Source organism: Theropithecus gelada, chromosome 10 (assembly GCF_003255815.1).
Source record: "Theropithecus gelada isolate Dixy chromosome 10, Tgel_1.0, whole genome shotgun sequence".
NCBI lineage: Eukaryota > Metazoa > Chordata > Mammalia > Primates > Cercopithecidae > Theropithecus > Theropithecus gelada.
Window position 1 is genome coordinate 80884833 of NC_037678.1, and position 19851 is coordinate 80904683.

At 41.9% G+C, this 19851-nt stretch overlaps 1 protein-coding gene across 3 annotated transcripts in view; it reads right to left on the reverse strand.

The window, feature by feature from the left end:
- The window catches only part of PAK5 (p21 (RAC1) activated kinase 5), a 302429-nt gene that overhangs the window by 3060 nt on the left and 279518 nt on the right, over positions 1 to 19851 (reverse strand). For all 3 annotated transcript variants that reach the window (XM_025399265.1, XM_025399267.1, XM_025399266.1), the window contains 3 exons: positions 17710 to 17836; positions 4281 to 4406; positions 2517 to 2651 (listed from right to left, as the gene is read on the reverse strand). In XM_025399265.1, the coding sequence (XP_025255050.1) occupies positions 2517 to 2651; positions 4281 to 4406; positions 17710 to 17836 (388 nt within the window). The remainder of the gene's footprint in view (positions 1 to 2516; positions 2652 to 4280; positions 4407 to 17709; positions 17837 to 19851) is intronic.

A 19851-nucleotide genomic window follows, 5' to 3' on the forward strand; every position in this document is an offset into this window, starting at 1 on the left:
AAAAAAAAAAAAAAAAAAAAAAAAAGGAGAAACAAGCTCTTGTAAGGATATCTAATACATCTCATTATTTTTCTTTAAAGGTCTTGTAATTTACTTTTTAAAGGTATATCTTACATTATGTATATATTTAGAGATGAGGGCTCACTATGTTGCCCAGGCTCAAACTCCTGTGCTCAAGTGATCCTCCCACCTCAGCCTCCTGAGTAGCTGGGAGTACAAGCACGTGCCAGCATGCTCAAGTTCCCCTGCACAAATACTAAGCGTATGGCTCAATGGATTTTTTACATACATTTACCCCTATTTACTTTCCACTCCTATCAAGATATAGTCATTATTTTAATTTCTAATAGCATAACTTAGTTTTGCTTACTTTTGTACTTTACCAAAATGGAGTCATATATTTGATTTCTTCTCCGTCTGGCTTCTTTCGCTCAGCGTTGTATCTGTGAGATTCATCCCCGATGTGTGGCAAAAGTTATATCTTTTACATTACTGTGAAGTATTCATTGTCCAATTATACCACACATTACTTATCCATTTGGGAAACAACCTTGGGCTGGTTTCCAGTTTTTTGAAACCATTAGGATTAAAGTTATTCTTGTACATGGTTTTAAAGAACATTGGCACTCATCTCATTGGGTATGAGACTATTTTCATATGATATATTTTTAGTCAATTTTTTTTTTTTTGAGGTGTAGTCTCACTCTGTCGCCCAGGCTGGAGTGCAGTGGTGCAATCTTGGCTCACTGCAAGTTCCACCTCCCGGGTTCACACCATTCTCCTACCTCAGCCTCCTGAGTAGCTGGGACTACAGGCACCCGCCACCACGCCTGGCTAATTTTTTGTATTTTTAGTAGAGACGAGGTTTCACCGAATGAGCCAGATGGTCTCGATCTCCTGACCTCATGATCCGCCCACCTCGGCCTCCCAAAGTGCTGGGACTACAGGCGTGAGCCACCACGCCCAGCTGCTTTTCATTATTTAAACTTAGTCCAATCCAGTAAAAATTTCAATCTCTTTTTTTTGTTGTCGTTTATGTTTTTGTAGGTCCACATAACCTATATGAGTGATTCCACTGGGGCTCTTCCCTAAGATTTAGGGGTGAGGAAGGAGGAGATACTACCATTGCAAATAATTCTCCTCCAAAAGGCAGCCACACACTCTCTTTTACTGTCATAAAATAGATAGGAGGAAAGGTGTGTATGGGGCCAGTGTTTATAGTAGTAGTCCTACAGAAATGATCCTCTGAGTGGAAATCTCGCAGCTCCTACAGTGGTGATTCTTGGATGAAGCATCATTATTTTCTGAGCTCGTCCTAACTGGCAATCCTTGGAAAACAGGAAAGACTCTACTAGAGTCTCTTACAAGCATTGTATTAACCATGACCTTCATTGCCCTGTACAATCTAGCTCCTGCCCATCTCTCCAACAAGGCCTACCTTTTTCCCCTTGCTCACTTTGCTGTGCAATATAGGCCTTCTTTCTTGGCTTAAGGCCTTTCCACTTGATGCTCCCCCTGCCTGGGACCTTTTTCTCCAAGATCTTTACATGGCTTGTACCTTCTTCCTATTCAAGTCCCAGCTTTGTTGATCCCTCCCTAGAAATGGCTTCTTTCACTCTTCAGCTTAAATCAGTGATATGGTTTGGCTCTGTGTCCCCACCCAAATCTCATCTCAAATTGTAATCCTCACATATCAAGGTAGGGACTTGGTAGAAGGTAACTGGGTCATGGGGGCAGTTTCCCCTATGCTATTCTCAAGATAGTGAGGGAATTCTCATGAGAGCTGATAGTTTTATAAGTGTCTGGCATTTCCCCTGTGCTCTCTCTCTCTCTCCTGCACCATGTAAGACATGCCTTGCTTTCCCTTCGCCTTCTGCCATGATTGTAAGTATCCTGAGGCCCCTCCAGCCATGTGGAACTGCGAGTCAATTAAACCTCTTTTATTCGTAAATTACTCAGTCTTGGGTATTTCTTTATAGTAGTGTAAAAACAGACTCACACAACCAGCTTTCAATCCCTTCTCCTGCACACTCCATCACATCACAGTATGTTTTTCTTTCATAGTATGTACCACACTCTGAAATTATTTTATTTGTTTGTTTGTGGTTTATTATCTGTTTCCCCAACTAGAATGCAGAGTCTAGACCCCAGAGTCAGAAAATCTGGGGTCATGCATGGTGACGTCCCAAGCTATTAGATGTCCCCAGCATGTAATAGATGCTGAATGAACGAGTATGGCATAGAGCACCTGATTTACTCTTCTAACCAAACCTTTGGGATAAAGGACAATTGTAACCCATTTTATACATGAGGAACTCTGGGGTAGGAAAGGCTGAGTCACTTGCCCAGTAAAAGAATAGAAGAACAGAGATTCAAACCTAAGTGACTAGTTCCAAAGCCCATGCCCATAAACCAGGATCTCCCTGCTGGATGTGGTAAGTCAGTCTTAAAAACCAGAGAGAGACGGAAAAATCCAAAAACCATTCTGCACCTCAGCAATAGCTGCTGCTTCTCACCTTGTGTAGGTCCTTCACTCTTGGAGGTAAACTGTCCCGGATCCTCCGCATTGCCTGGAGGGGAGGCTCGTTGAAGTAGGGGGGCTCACCATCGATCATTTCTATCACCATGATCCCAAGGGACCAGATGTCCACCTGTTGGGCACATCCCACTGGTTATCTCGGGCAAGGAGAACATTCTGAAATGTCAAGTGCGTCCACAGAACCCAAGACGCTCACACTCATTCACAAATGAATATGGTATTTGTAACCTCTCAACATTTACAATACAGATTTATAGGCTAAACTGCTGGGTAACTGAGTTTTTGCTAACAACCTTTGCCTTTTATGGACAACTTCAGTGAGGGTTCCACCCTTCAGATATAAATGAATATCTTAACGTTCTAAAGTTTAGCGCTTTGATTTTTACTCTGTAAACTTTAGTAGTTAACTGTCTATTAGGGCAGATGAGAAAATCTTCCAGTTTAATGCTATGAGAATGGAGAAGAAGGTTGTATTTAAACCATAAACAAACAAGAAAGTTTTGACATATTTGTAACAAACTGCAAAGGGCTACCTTGCAGGAAGCAGAATATATTCTGATTCTTTTATTAATTAGATTTAAAAATAGTTCTTTTCTCCCCTACTTGGGGATTTCCTCCCCCTACCTTTTATTATCATTTCAAAACAGCATGCACATAACCTCGCTTTACAAAAGCATTTTCAGGGATTGGAGAAAAGAAAAGGAAGAGATGACAAGCAATTAGTAAAGAATGGGAAGTCAGGACAATGAGGAGCCATCACTGTGCTATAAACTCCCAGTTCCACTCACTTCCCCGTTAGGGCCTCTTTATACCTCTTATCTGATGAATGTATTGCTATTATCACCCCTTGCAGTGACCTTCACTGAGAATTTATCTCTCAGGACCACAGTGAGAAAAACAAGTTGAGGACTCATCCAAGGTCAAGCAAACAAGAGAAAGAGAAAGATTCTGCCATAACTTATGCTGATGTCCTTAGTTCATTGCCATGTCTTCTCATGCTTCTCTTCTCCCAGAATCACCATCCACACTACAAAGTGTGGAAACCCTATGGCTAGCCGAAGCATACCCTTTGGCTTCCACCTGTATGTAGCCTTATGTGCCTCTGAGCGTCCACCCATGCTATTACCTCCCAAGAAGGCCCTTCCTCTACTCCCTCTGACCCTGCATTTTTACACTTCCAGGCCCTACCCCTTAAAAGATTATGAGTGATTATTTTCATTCCAGTGGGAACAGAAATTGTGCCACGTTTTTTACTATGAGTCACGTATTGTTTTTTTCCTATAAGAAAACACTGTGTAGGTCCTTCACTGTGAGATGTAAACTGTGTTGAAAACAGTTGCTCATTTAAATATCACCTCTGTTTTGTGGTACTTTCTTTGATCCTCTTTCCTTCCTCTGAATCCTCATGCCTGCTCATCTGCATGTCTCCAGTCACTTTGCAAGTTGCATTGCCTTGCTTTGTGTGTGCCTGCTACTGAGAGTGGGATCAGAGTTGGAGTTACTTCCCCACAGTGTCCACTGTAGGACTGCAATAAAGAGCCCTTGGATAAATACTGCAGTGATCTACCCCAGGGGTGGGCAGGCTCCCTCCTGCCATAGCCTACATCTGTGCCTCCTCTAGTGAGTGGGGATCCAATGTGGAGTCAAAAGTCATTGTCCCCATCCTGTGGTCACCAACTATCTCAGAACCCTGTGCCTGTCCCAGTCCTGCCACTCCTGACTATGACTGTGACCCCCTTACCTCTGTCCCATAAGGTAGCCTAGAAATCACCTCAGGGGCCATCCAGTAGGGAGTGCCAACCAATGATTTCCTCTTCGGCACCTCTTTGGAAACTTGAGCACAGAAACCAAAATCAGATAACTTGATCTGAAAAGGAAAGGAATGCAACAAACTAGCAATTTTAAAACAATGTCTGCTAGACATGAAAATACAAACATAGAGAGTTTCAAATTTCAAACAAAACAGTCTCATCAACAGGCCTTGGTCATATAAGGGGAGGGACTGTCAGACCCTTTTATTGGAAAGGCATGGTCCATTTTAACAGAGAAACTTCTCCTGGGCCCACCAGGATCAACTTCCAAATGTCTAAATTCCTGCTGCTTACATTCCTTCTATAAAATGATGAAACAAAAACACAAAACTTTACAAATTAAATACACCAGAAACAACAAATTTGTTACATCCCAAGCCCACAAGTTTAATGTAATATAACAGATGATGCTTTCATATACGTAAATTGCTATTCTCAATGTGAATTTTGAACAAACTGATAAAATTTAGGTTCCTTTGAGTTGAGCACATTCAGATTTCTATGTACCATGAGGCAAATCAAAGAACCATCTCTTTTCTATATTTGAAATATTGCAAGGCCTTTGTTTACTCAGGATGTGGAAATGTCACTTTTAGTATTGGATCACCTTCCCTTTTTGGTTTGATCCTTTGTCCATGACAGTTGAAGCTACCAAGGTGAACATCAATGGAAGTGGAAACATAGGCATAGAAACCGGGTGTCAGCACTTGGTTGTAAGGGGTTTAAGGTGGTCATCCGAAGGGCTCAGTGTATATACATGTTATTTACCTTAGATATCATCGAGGAGAAAAAAAAGACTTGGAAATTTCTTTCCCAGAGCTCATGTACTCTTAAGAACATACTGCACAGTTAGGCACCCTACTGGTTTATGAATTCTAGATGACCAGGATTCAGTTTATTTCTGGAAACCTTAATTTCTAGTCATGATGACCTGGTTTGAACTTCAAACAGCCTTATGAAAGAGATATCAAAGAGCCACTTAGAGTTGTTGGTGATAATAGAACACAAAAGAAAACAATGGTTCAGAATGACCATTTGAAGTTAAAAAAATTTTTTAAATCAATAGTACAGTCTCCAAGGTATGAATTCTCTCTTAATTCTCTTCACACCTCCCCGAACTTCCTCTTTCAACCTTTTTTTTCCCTGGCTCTACCTCTGCCATCCACCTCTTAAATATTGGGGTTCCCTAGGGTTCTGGGTTCCTCTCTCACATCTTCTCTTCTTAGATTCTTTCTCTTACTGGATACTCTTTTTCTTCCTATGCTTAGTTCAGACCTCTCTCCTGCATTCAAAACCTGTATTTCCAACTAGTGTATATTTCTATATGGATGACCACAAGTACTTCCAAACTCAGCATCCCTCTCTCTGCTCCAAAACCTGACCCCTTTTCCATCAATCCTGTTCTAGTGAATGACACCAACATCCACCAACATCTATCCACGAAAATCATCCTTGACTCTTCTCTCTATCTCGCTCCAAATCTTCCTGGTTAGAGTTTAAAAAAAACTATCTCTGTAGCTTCAGGACCCACGATAGTGCTTTGCCCATGATAGGTTTTCAAAATCAAAATTGTTGCATGAATTGACGAGCCTTAATCATAAGAAGTGAAAGAGGCCTCTGCAAATGAAGAACAAGTGCATTAATATATTATAAAGATCAGGATTCAGCAGGGAGGTCTGAACCAAAGACAAGATTCCCCCTGCCACACATGTTATTATGGTAATTTCCAAACATACAGCAAAGCTGAAAGAATTACAGAGTGAACATCCCTATATGCATGAGTAGATTCTATAATTATTAATGTTTTGCTGTGTGGGCTTTATCATACACCTATCTCTCTCTCCATCCATCTAATCATCTAATTTTTGATGCATTTCAAACTGAATTGCTGACAGCAGTACACCTCACTCCTAATTGAGCATTAACTGGAGTTCAATGTGTGTTTTTTTTTTAACAGTTTAAAAATTTATACAGAGTGAAATGTACACACTTTAGGTTTATCATGCAATGAGTTTTGACCTCCCAGTACTACCAAGATCTGGGCAACACCATTGCTAGGGCACTGATGTGAGGGTCCTTGGGATATGAGTGGTAGTCAAACCCTTGAAGGGCCATAGCATGAGAAAACAAGACAGTCAAATACGAAATACTGGGCACCTGGGGTGATTGAAATTGAAGCATTACTGGAGACTGAAGAGAAAGATATCAAGAAATCAGAAACAATGGAGAATAAATTGGGAAAGCCAAGGTGGGGATAGCAGCAGCTAGGACACAACAGGGGGATGAAACCAGGTAAGAACTGAGAGTCACTGTTGTGCTCGGCAATGAGGGCATCCCTAGTAGCCTCTAGTTTCAGGTTGAGTCAGGGTGGAATCCAGAGAGTAGTCATGTAGATCTCAGTTGGACTGCTTTTCAAGAAATGAGATGTATTTTACAGATAGAAGACATCCAGCAGTTACAAATGTGGTGAATATGATAATGATGACAATGATAATTATCACTATTCTCTAGAGTGGATTGAATGTCTCCCAGAATTCACATCCATCCAAACCACAGAATGTGATCTTATTTGGAAAAGAGTCTTTGCAGGTCTAATTAGTGAAGGTGAAGTCATACTGGATTGGGGACAGGCCCTAAATCCCATGACTGATATAGAAATAGGAGAGGACACACAGACACATAGATAAGAAGACCATGTGAAGGTAAAGCAGAGACTGGAGGGATGAGTTTACAAGCCAAGCAACACTGAGGATTGCCACAACCACCAGAAATCAGGAGAAAGGTATATAAAGCTTCTTCCTCAGAGCCTCCAGAAGGAATCAACACTGCCTGCATCTTGATTTTGGACCTCTGGACTTTTGAACCTTGAGAATACATTTCATGCAGAGAGAAGAAAATGCCACTCAATTGGTAGCAATTTGTTATAGCAATCCTGGGAAACGAATACACTCACTGAGCTCTTACTACCTGCCAGGTAACACTATAAACACTTCACATGTATTATCTCATTTGACTGCTCCCAAGAAACTAACAAGGTAGGAAATATTATTATCTCCATTTTCCAGAGAAGTACGCCAAAACACAGAAGTGCTTAGGCCACTTTGCCAAGGATACAGAGCTAGTAATGGAAAGAGCCAGGATTCAGGAATTTAATCACCACTCTGTACTGAAGAGCAAAGATACAGGCTGAAAGAAGGGAGTTACTGGAGTGGTAGATGTTGAAGAAAGAGGAGAGAGTGAGGGTAACTGATGATAGGGTTTTTAAAGCATCCCTGTAGGAGCGATGGGACAGGATCCAGGGTCTTGCTATTTAAAGCATCATCTTCATCAATAGCAGCAGCTGCAATGTCACCTGGGAGCTTGTTAGATTTGCAGAACCTCAGGCCCCATCACAAACCTGCTGAAGTCACAGTTTCCACTTTAACAAGATCCCCAGGCCATTGGTGTACATATTATAGTTTGAGTCATAGGAGATCACAGTTCAGCCAAGAAACAGAAGAGGAAGGAGGTCACACAGACAGGTGGGGATGAAGAGGCGTTTGTTTGCACAGAGTCTAATCTCTTTAGCATTCTGACAAAAGCCTTAACATTTTCACCACACCGTCTTCCTACTGCTGAGCTAAACACACTACAGTCCACCTGAACAGCTTTTAAAGTCCTCTGTAATCTGGTGCCTTTTCACATAGCCAACCTCATTCCTCATGGCTTTCTGCACACACTAAAACCATTCTTAGGGACCAGGGCTGTTCCTAGAATGTAGGATTTCCAGTGCTAAAACTCAGAAAGTTCTGTGCAAATCAGAAAGAGGTGGTCACCTTACGGTCCATTCCCAACTCTGAGTTTTCGTTGATGATTTTTTCCTTGCATATTCAACTCTTAGGCATACATCAAGGGCTTTATCAAATCTAATATTCTCCAGAACTCTTCTCAGGAGCCCATGTTGATCTCTCTCCTTTCCAAATTCAGAGAATTTGGCAAGCACTCAATCCTGAACTGTTTTCTGGTGCTGATTTTCCGCCTCTAGCTAGAGATGACATTCCTTGGGGACGACAACTCTGCTTTCTGATTGCAGAGCCTTACTGTGTTCCTTAAGAGCTGAGCAAACAAACAGTAGAAACTCAGAAAACACATGCTACTAGATTTATTTTATATTGACACACGTACATAATAGTACACCGGGTGACAGAAGACACACTGAAGCTCTTTCTGAAAACGTCTGAAGCATACTGAAGATAGCTCTTGCTAGAATAAAAGTTGGAACACAGATTAAATGAAAGTAACATTTTGGAAATTATTAATGTGATTTTTTTATTTCCTTCTTCATGATATTCTCACTAATCGTCTTAAGGCCAGTGATTTGGACCAATGGTGGTATGATTTGAATTGGAAGGGATTAGATTATGCCCAAAGAAATGCTGGAGAAAGCTGGTTTAGTAGAGAGGTGATATTCACAATTTCTTAATAAGAATCAATCCCAGAGGACTCAGATCATAGAATTCCACATGTGTATGAAAAAGAGGGTCTCGCAGTCGTGATACCTGGTCCATAATCCTTGGTGCCCTATTACAAGAGGAGTCAATAATGCATAGAAGTAAACATCCTACAGTCCACCCCTTGTAGTCTGCGATAATTTACAGATGGGGAGAAAGAGGAGTGATGTTGCCTATGTGAGGTCCTGACCTCCTTATGATATACCACTTTTCTTCACTCCAAGCAGATGGTGGTGGGCTTTGGAAATATCTGTGTTGCATATATTCCCATACAAATAAGGGAGAGGAGAAGCCCCACAAGCATGGGTTCAGAGGTCATATTCAAAATATTCAATAACCAGATTAATGTAGGCCAATTGGAACCTAGATAGAAAGTCAAGCAAAGTCCTAAAGTTACCCTGGGAAGGATTACCATTTTTAATGAGGTGAGGAGGGTCTTGGGAAGTGGCTGGAGTGATGGGGGATAGTCTAAGGACTTAAAGCAGTGACTGTCAACCAATTAGCATGAAAAGCTTGCAATATTTTAAAAATGGGTGTAGACATGCTAGTAAAACTGACTGAACACCAGCCTTGGCCACACCCAGTGTGAAAGGAAAATTAAAAACTCAGGACCCCAGTTCACTCTGCCAAGAAGAAAAATTAAACTAAAAGTTGAGTCCTGCGAGAAGTTGCTTTCTGTTTTGTTTCTAAGTAGACAGCTACAGGTCATATGTAAATATCTTCACAGGTAGTGACTCTATGTTCACATTATATTCTGTAAAGTTCCGATTTGCTGAGCATGAGATCAATACATAATTGACAGTTCTCCCACCTGCTCCTTTTCTCTTGCAACAAGTGGATGACCATACCCTCCCTCTTTCCCCTCCAGCCCACGTTTCCCCTTTCCCTCAAATTCATCTTTGGAGAAAGGCACAGACCACAGTTTCTACGAATCCATGTTTTTGTTTTTTGTTTTTCTTCTGGACATGTCCTTAACCTTGGCAAAATAAACTTCTAAATTGATTGACACATGTCTCAGATATTGTTTCATTTTATACCAGCATGTAAAATGTACTCCATGGAGACACGGTACAATAGTGTGGGTGGACATGAGCTTGCGGCAATGCTACTGGCTTCCATGGCCTGTGTGGGATGTGCAGGGGTTCAGAAGTTCCTCTAAATCTCAGTGAGGGAATGGGAAGGGTCTGGCACAAGCCTGTGGTCGGGACAAGGAGGCAGCCTGCAGGGCACCTTTCAACCCATGAGTGAAGAGGTTGTGACTGTGAAGTAGAGCAGAGGCGTGCCCCTGGACAGCCCAGCCACCGATAGGACCAGTCAATCCTGCTACCTGGTCACCAGTCCAGGTAGCAGGAGAGTCCAATGACAGCAAGGCAGGGAGGGGAAAGGACAAGAAGATGCTTCTTATCTCCTTCACCCTGAGGTTCCATGAGCCATGCTTGTCTCTCCTTCACCCGCGTTCCATCTTGGGAATAAGTGGTGGTGGAGAGGAGAGGAGGGAGTAGGTGGTGGTTAAATCTGAAAGGCTGAGTTTATAAAGGTATCATTTATACTTCTCAATAATGTAGTTGAACTTTGATAGACAATGTTCAAATTATTCAAGCCAACTAAATTTAATGCATTGAATTAAAATAGATGTTTTTGAAAAAAATCTAGCCAGTAGGACTCTGTGAAGAAGTCTGGGTTAGTTTTAGGAAATATAGAAACTATAATTGTGGGGGGGGTGTGTGTGTGTGTGTGTGTGTGTGTATTTCCAAAACTAGGGTGTGAGTAAATTTGCAACCCCAATACACAGAGAGTAGAGGAGGAACAAACGTTCCAATCAATTTTGTTTGCCTATAAATTTAAGAAACCTGCATGGTTAAGGAGGTGAATGTATCAGCATTTTGCTATTGGCAGTTTTAAATTTCAACATCTCTAGTGTGGGTTTCTCTTTGCTGACTTGAAAAATATCCAAACCCCTCAAAATCTGGCATCCTAATAACCATCTCCCTGACAAAATGTGAGATGAGCAATTGAAACTCGACACTTGAAAGTGAGGCCTGTTCTTCTGCTGTAGGAGTATAAGTGCTTTTGCATGATTCTTTACTCATCCAAGTACATAAAAGGGACAATTTTCTAAAAGAACATAATTGCACACAACATTTGCCCAAATAAATCTGCAAGTAGATAATGAGAACTCAAGTAATGAGCATAATAAAGCACTGTGGGCAGATCTTAAAAGCAAATCACATAGATGCTAAGCTGAGCCTTACTTTGGGTAGAATTGTGCAACTGGGCTGCTTAGGAAACCACCTTCGTCTCACTAATGCAGTTAGGCTAAGGAACTACCGCTAGTATGTTGTCCGCCCCCTAAAATGAGAAAATGTAGCTTGTTACACAAGGAACTTTAGTTAAGAGCTCAAAGCTGTTATTTAAATGTGAGATCCTATCCATCTCTCATGTGTCCTGGCCAGGAGTCAGGGTCCCCATAAAAGAATGGTGGAGGGTTGGGGGTAGTGAGGGTGGGAAAAAGAGAGTCTATCCACAGGGCAGCTACAGGTTTAAAGACGGAATGTAAAAACCCTTGCTCTGTACATTGCATGCACTCTAAAGAATTCTGTGCCTGCTCTAGGGTCTTGGCTAATGCAAAAGAGGGCTGCTTGTGTGCCTGGTTTCTGAGTGCTTCCTTATAAGGCAGTGACACTCAATGTACAACGTGTGTAGCATCAGCCTCACCTGAGAGCCTGTTAGAATGCAGCTTCCTGGGTACCATGTAGCCTGAGTGAACCAGAATCTCTGGGGGTGGGGCCCAGGAATCTGTTTCTTGCCAAGCTTTCCAGCAGGTTCTGATGCTCAGTAAAGTTTGAGAACTTTATGGAAAAAGCAGATAACAGTGGCCAGAAAATGTCTTCAGGCATAAAGATGCAGATGGTGGTATTTGGAGGTGAAGCTAATGATCGCTGGAATAGGAAGTTCCAGGAAGATCTGGGCGGGGCACCAACGTCATTTGCTATGGTACAACTCACCGTTCTTATACCACTTCCCTTATCACCATGTGTGAATCCAGGCACAGTGTTGCCAGACCCTTTGATTTTTCAAGGAAGACAGGAATCTGAAATTTTATATGACATCTTCCAAGTTTTGATTTGTGGCAATCAATTTACAGTAAAAAGAAAAAGATCATAAAGATCACTTGTGTGCATCTCTTTTCCATAAACTTATTGGACTTAGTAGGTCATGGGTTTGAATTCCGGCCAATGAATTTGTCAAAAGTCAGTCACTCACTGCTTACTGGCCCCTAAGTAATTCATTTATCAAATGTTGGCCCTAGGCCAAGGAAAGGTCATGATGATTCTACACAACACTTAATTACAAGAGCAGAAGAAATGCCTTCTGACTTAGCATCTACCTTGTACCTGGTATACTTCTGAAGGTTTTACACAAATTACATTATTAATTCCTAAGCCACTCTATGAAATATATTTATTTTCCTCTTTCAAATCCCAAACACCACATTCTCCCTTCTTAACACAAATTAGTGACTCGTTAGATATTATTTATGTCATAGATAATAATTGAATGATTTACTTTTACTTGATAGAAGATAATTTGTCTAGTCTTTTGAGAGGACAGAAAGTATTCATTCTTTTTTTTTTTTTTTTTTTGAGACGGAGTCTCGCTCTGTCGCCCAGGCTGCAGTGCAGTGGCGCGATCTCGGCTCACTGCAAGTTCCACCTCCCGGGTTCACGCCATTCTCCCGCCTCAGCCTCCGAGTAGCTGGGACTACAGGCGCCCGCCACCACGCCCGGCTAGTTTTTTGTATTTTTAGTAGAGACGGGGTTTCACCATGTTAGCCAGGATGGTCTCGATCTCCTGACCTCGTGATCCACCCGCCTCGGCCTCCCAAAGTGCTGGGATTACAGGCTTGAGCCAAACCCAAGCAATTCTCAGTCATTTTTCCTAACTTTTAAAATTTTTTAAAAATTTTTAATTTTTTTTGGAGACAGGGTTCACTTTGTCACTCAGGCTGGAGTGCAGTGGAATGATCTTGGCTCACTGCAGCCTCAAACTCTAGGGCCCAAGCAATCCTCCTGCCTCAGCCTCCAAAGTAGCTAGGACTACAGATAAGTGCCACCACATCCAGCTAATTTTTTAGTTTTCTTGTAGAGATGAGATGGGACTTCAATATGTTTCCCAGGTTGGTCTTGAACTCCTGGGCTCAAGCAATCCTCTTGTCTTAGCCTCCCAAAGTGCTGGGATTACAGATGTGAGCCACCATGCCCAGCCAACTTTTAAAATTTTTAAATAATGATAAAACCACAGGAAGTGGCAATGTGCACCCATCTCTCCCTAGCATTAGCATCTTACATGGCTACAGTAAAATATCAACACCAATAAATTGATTAGGTACAATTTATAGAACTTACTCAAATTTCATTAGTTACAAATGAATTCATTGTGTGTGTAGTGTATATAAGTATACTCGGAAATTTTATCACGTGTTGCCAACTAGTCAACTAACCAGGAGGAGGCTAGTTACCTGAAGAGTTACTATGGTGGGCAACTAGAACTTGATCTTGCTGAGAAAGTCTGGGAGACTGTGTAGAACAGTGCAACAGTCATTGTGGTTTTTGCTATTAAAAGTAATGACAATTGATTCTGCACCAACCTACTATAACCACCACCAAAATCAATATACCCAACTTTACCATCAGCACAGGACTCCCTGGTGCTATTCTTTATAGACACATTCCCACAACCCTGAATCCCTGCCAAACACTCATCTGCTGTGTATTTCTATAATTATGTTATTTCATGAATACACACACACACACACACACACACACACACATATATATATATGGAATCTTAGAGTGTGTTTCCTTTTGAGATTGGTGTTTTCTCACTCAGTGTAATTTTCCTGAGGTTCATCCAAGTTCTAGTGTGTATCAATTGTTTGTTTTTATTGTTGAGTGGTATTCCATGATATATTAATACTGTTTGTGTAACCATTTGCCCTTTGAAGGACATTTAGGTAGTTTCCGCTTTGGAGCTATTATGAAGAAAACTGTTATAAACATTTGTGTACATGTTTCTGTGGGAAAATAAGTTTCCGTTTCTCTGGATAAATGCCTAAGAGTGCAAGTGCTGGTCATATGGCAAGTCCATTTTTAATTTTGAAAAAGAAATGCCAAAGTATTTTCCTGAGTGGCTATGCCATTTTAAATTCCTATGAGCAGTGTATGAATGAGTGTTGTTATCACTATTTTTCATTTTGTCATTCTTATATGTGTGCAGTGATAGCTCATTGTAGTTTTAATTTGCATTTCTCAAAGGCTAATGATGTTGAACATCTCCAAACAGGAAGAGAACCTAATAAATCTTGTGTGGCAGACAGTATTTTCCAAAAATGCCAACAATAATTTTGCCCATCCCATGAGCTCTTCTTACAATATGACTTAATTTTTCTCACACTGAGGAGGATTCTATACTCCTCCTCGCTGAATCTGGAAGGGCTTGTGACCATGGTGAAAGTGATGTCATATGATTCTGAGGCTAGGTTATAAAAATGCCATGCACTTCCACCTCGTTTTCTTGGGACACACTCTTGGAACCCAGCTGCCATGCCATGAGGAAGCTCAAGCCACATGGGGAGGCCACGTTGTAAGTGTTCTGGTAACAGCTCCCACTGGCCTGCCTGGACTGACTACCTGACATGTGAGTGAGGATAACTTCCAGATGACTCTGGCCCCAGGCATTACCTAACCACAAGTCAGAGCAGCACTGTTTTCCTGAGCTTAGCCAACTCTTGGATCTGTAAGAGACAATGCTAAAGTGACTGTTGACTTAAGACTCTAAATGTTGAGATGCTTCGTTATAATAGCGATAGATAATTGAAAAAGTGTCTCTACTATATAATGTTGTACACTAATAGACTAGTATAAAAACGTACTCTCAGCCTTTTCTTGGAGTAGCCATACTCCATTTCTGCTCTCTTTTAAAAGAAAAGTTTCCTTTTCCTACAGACACTGGAGAAACCACTGGACCCAATAAGATGCACTGTTCTGAACATGAATGGGTAAACTCTGGACAAAATGGCCAAGAGGCACAAGATCCACTCAACATGCTGTTGCTTCCTTTGTCTGGAATGCTCCTGTTTCTGGCAGCCACAGGGTCCAGTCCCCCATGTGTCTGCTGTAATGCCACCACATCAGAGGGATCTTCTGATCAGCCTCCATAATAGAGCCCCACCCCTCCCATCACTCCCCATTCTCCTTACTATGCCTAAATTAATCCTAGGACACTTAGTACTTATCAACCCTTGTTTGGTGGGGATTTTGTTTGTTTATTTATCTGTTTGTTTATTATCACATTCCCAGCCCACAAATAAGCTTACTAGAGGAAGTGATTTTGCTTTGTTCATCCCTAAGATTTAGAACTGTCTGTTACACGTAGTAGACATTCAGCAAATATTCAGTAAATGAATGAGGGAACAAACCAATAAGGACTAAAAGCACCTACAATGTGCCTATTTATATGAGCTCTTTGCTGGAGGTGTTCGAGACAAAGGTGCAGGAGGTGTTCGAGACAAAGGTTCTGCTCTTGAGAAGGACAACTGAATGATTTAAGAATCTTGTACATTGACGGGAGGGGTGATCTTTAAGTAAGTTGATTAAACAATGACTTCTTATCTTACTCTCATTTTGATACTGGATTTTGATACTGGATATGTTCTTACAGCAAGGAAGCCTGTAACATAAATTTCTAGAAACAAGGAAAGAAAGTCTGGCTTGAAATTGCTCTGGTAGACCATTTTAATGCTTTGCAAATTGCATTCTGACACCGTGGAGCCTTGCATAGGAGCTTTCCTGAGTCTGGACAGGGAGGATTCTTGATCTTTTCTCATAGCTGCCCCACTTATATGGGAGACTGAGAAAAAATGCATGCAGTCTTCTCCCTGTATCCACATCCCTGTGCAACGTGACTTTGCATCTTCTCCTATCAAGAGGGAGAGTCTATATCCCCACCCCTTGAGTATGGTCTTAGATATTCAGTAAATATAATATAAGCAGAAGATTTAAAAGGGCCTACACATCAGGGTTTGCCTCTTTTGGTGCCCTTGGGAACTTTGCCACAGGTACCATGTGAATAAGTCCAGGTGACTCTGGGAGATGAGTGATACTTGGCCCTGTTACCTCCACTGTCCCTGCTGAGAGCCAGCTGACTGCCAAGCAAATGAGTAAGGCCATCAGCATAGGCTGATCACAATGTAAGAGAGAGCTTAGCTGATGTCACATGATGCAGAGATGAGCTGGTGCAGGGACGAGTCGTCCCAGTAGAGTCAGCCCAAACGGTGGCTTACAGATTTGTGAGCAAATAAATGGTGATTGTTTTAAGTCACTTTGAGTGGATGTAGCAAAACCTGACTGATACATGCTACTGTACCCTTCTTTCTTAAGAGAAGCAATGCAATGGTTAGAGCAATGTGAAAAGCAAGTCTTAAAACTCCCCATTGAATACAATCCCAAGTTTGTAAATTGTATATACAGGTACATGGAAATATGGGAAAAATAGGTAATGGGATTAGGAGTGATCATTGTTTTATCCTCTATACTTTTTTGAGTTTACTAAATTTTCTACAATAATATTTACAATCTTTTTAAAACAACAAGAAAGAAAAGCCAAAGTGCTTGGTTAGTTTCTTCTGGCTGCCCTCTGATCATTCCTGGGCAATTTCTGATATGACATAAACATTTTCCATATGGCAGGGGTTGCTGGGTGTAAAAGAGAGGAACATCAAAGGAATGGTTGGCTCCATTCATGCCAAGGCCACTGCCTCCGGTGGGAGTTTCAGGGGACTCAAAAGACCCTAAAGGTTTAGAGCTATGCTTTGAAACTCTTCCATTTAACTAAGCCTTCCTTGGAATGTAAACTGGTTATTTCCTTGGCTGTTATATTCCATGCTCTCTGCCCGGGGGTGGCTGATGAGTTTCAGCAGAATCCCTTGTGCAGGTTGCGGTGATATGAAATACAGAAATCTGGGCCTTCAGGTATGCTAGTGTGATAAACATCCACTATTTGTCCTTCTGGATCCATTTTCCTCCGTCCTCTAAGTCTTAGGAAACTAACCTATATTGATTGCATTTTGGCTCCTAGCTAATTCCAGTCAATAGGGAGCATCAGTAGGAAACTAGAAGGAGGAAGAGTGAGGTTGGAGGATTTATTCTCTCAGCTCTCATCCTGCAGGTTCATCTTGGTTTGGCTTCTACCAAAGATCAGAGCTCCCGTCAGGCAGCCCCGAAATCTACAGCAATCTCCATTTCCAGATTCTAGTAGTCAGGACCTCACCTCACCGCTTCAGGCATGGGGTAGTAGGAGTAATGTTCCATTCTAAAGTACTGAACTAATTCTCATACACTATTCCTTATGATTTTTCTATACCTGCCTACGTTTTTGTAAACTGTCCTTTATTACACCATCCTCAAATTACCCAAGTGGAGTTGATCATCTGTTACCTGCAGGGGCTCTGGAAGGTACTGTGGACACTTGTATTCATGTGAATAGGCTGGATGCACCCCTAGAAGAGTCAGCTCTTCTCCTCCAACAAAAATGGATGTGGCAGAAAGGAAAAGAAATAGCCATAGTTTCCATTACTTCCTATACTCATTGTTAAGGAGGCAAATTATCCATCAAAGTCAGGCAATTCTGACTAACAAGGTGACACAGAGGAAGGGATGGTAATTTCTTTTTGTAAGCCTTCTGGGAAGAGAAGTGGGTGACTTGTGACTCAGAAAAATTAGAGTTACAAAAAAGTGTTTCTAAAAAATTATGCCCATGACAGATAGAGTGACAAGAAAAACTATGAAGGGCCCAAACATGAACATCTTACCCGGCCATCACTTGTCAGGAGGATGGAGTCACTTTTTATGTCCCTGTGAATCACTCCTTGGTTATGAAGGTAGGAGAGAGCTCTCAGAACTGACAGACAGACAGTAGCTATCTGTTCTTCATTCATTCTGGAAAGGAAATAACATTTAAGGAACAAGACAGGTTTAAGAACATCTTTGAAATGCTCAAGAGAGGCAGCTCCCTTGTGCTTTAATGAAACAGTGCACGTGCTCCAGCCCATATCTGAAAAAATCTGCAGACAAGGGAAGGAAGTCTTTGGGATCTGACTCCCAGAACAAAGGCGCTTGGCACCGAGAATATGACAGGAACCAAATATAAGTGAAAGGAAAGAAATCACTATTTGCCAGCTTTTTGGTTATTCATGCAAATGCACTTCCAGGAACTCTATTTATTTATTTATTTATTTGTTTATTCTTTGAGATGGAGTCTCGCTCTGTCACCCAGGCTGGAGTGCAGTCTTCCTTTTTGACATTCTTTTTTTTTTTTTTTTGAGATGGTGTCTTGCTCTGTCGCCCAGCCTAGAGTGCAGTGGCACAATCTCAGCTCACTGCAACCTCTGCCTCCCGGGTCCAAGAGATTCTCCTGCCTCAGTATCCCAAGTAGCTGGGATTACAGGTGCCCACCATCATGCCCGGCTAATTTTTGTATTTTTAGTAGATGGGGTTTTGTATTTTTAGAGATGCGGTTTCATCATGTTGGCCAGCCTGGTCTTGAACTACTCCTGACCTCAGGTGATCTGCCTGCCTCAGCCTCCCAAAGTGCTAGGACAGGAGCCACTGTGCCAGGCCCCATGAACTCTTAACAGATAATTCCATAGGCATGAACAAGCCTCCAGGTCCCACAGAGACAACACATTGAATAGGTGGATGAAGATTTCAGGCGTGGCCGTTAAATGATCATAAGCAAATCCTTTAACTTCCTTGGGCCTCATTTTCTTCATCTTAGAAATGGGGAGAGCTACAGTTTTCAAGGCTGAGCTCAGGCAAAGTGGTCTTTGCATCTCTAATCCTCCCTCTGGGACCTACCCTGCTTCCTATTCACCCTCTCTCTTCTTCCCCCAAGGAGCTAGAGGTTTTTGTCGCTTCAGGTCCCTTCTCTCAAAAGGAAATTGGACCTAGGAAGTTACTAATAACTAAGTGTGAATGGATAGTATTTTAATAAATGGACCATGGGAATGAGAAAGGAAGTGAAGTATTGGTTATGGCCTCCTATATCTCATCACTGCACTCCTGTGGAGACAGTTTTTCCTTCTTCACAGTTTTAGAGGGGGAGGGGGAGGTCAGGTAACTGCCCAAGGTTGCACAGCTAGGAGATGGCCAGGTCACGATTCAAACCCCACCTCTTTTTTAGTCCAGAACCCATGCTTTCCCACTTTCCCATTTTCCCACACTGCCCTCACCACTCGAATGAATGGATTTTCCTAATGGCTGAAATAGTTCAGCCACTGAGGAATCTAGGTGAGAATTATTTGGATGGCACAGGTTGTTCAGTGCCCTCAAAATGACTCATTTAGGCAGCTGCCTAACTATGTGCAAAACTTCCTCCCTATTCCATGTTAAATAATAAAAGTAAAAGAGGTCCTAAAGCAAACTATCATACAAACAGAGGAGGCTGCCAGGAGAGACAGAGGATATAAATGACCGGAGCCCAAATTTAAGGACAACCTTGTAAAACTCCAGTAACCCCAGGTAAATCTAAGGTCAGCAGAATAAGGAAATGAATGGCTTTGAATTTTCATTTCAGTCTAGCTGATGCTAGAAAATCCTGATGGGATTCAAAAGTAAGGTATAAAGAGGTAGCCAATTAGGAGAATATCAAAGGTATAAAGTTGATGAGTATGAAGAAACACATCCTTCCCTTCAAGAAGGATTTGGCCAGGTGCAGTGGCTCATGCCTGCAATCCTAGCACTTGGGGAGGCTGAGGTGGCAGGATTGCCTGAGGTCAGGAGTTCAAGACCAGCCTGGCCAACATGACGAAACCCTGTCTCTACTAAATATACAAAAAATTAGCTGGGCATGGTGGCCCGTGCTTGTAATCCCAGTTACTTGGGAGGTTGAAACATGAGAATTGCTTGAACCTGGGAGGCGGAGGTTGCAGTGAGCCGAGAGTGCACCACTGCAT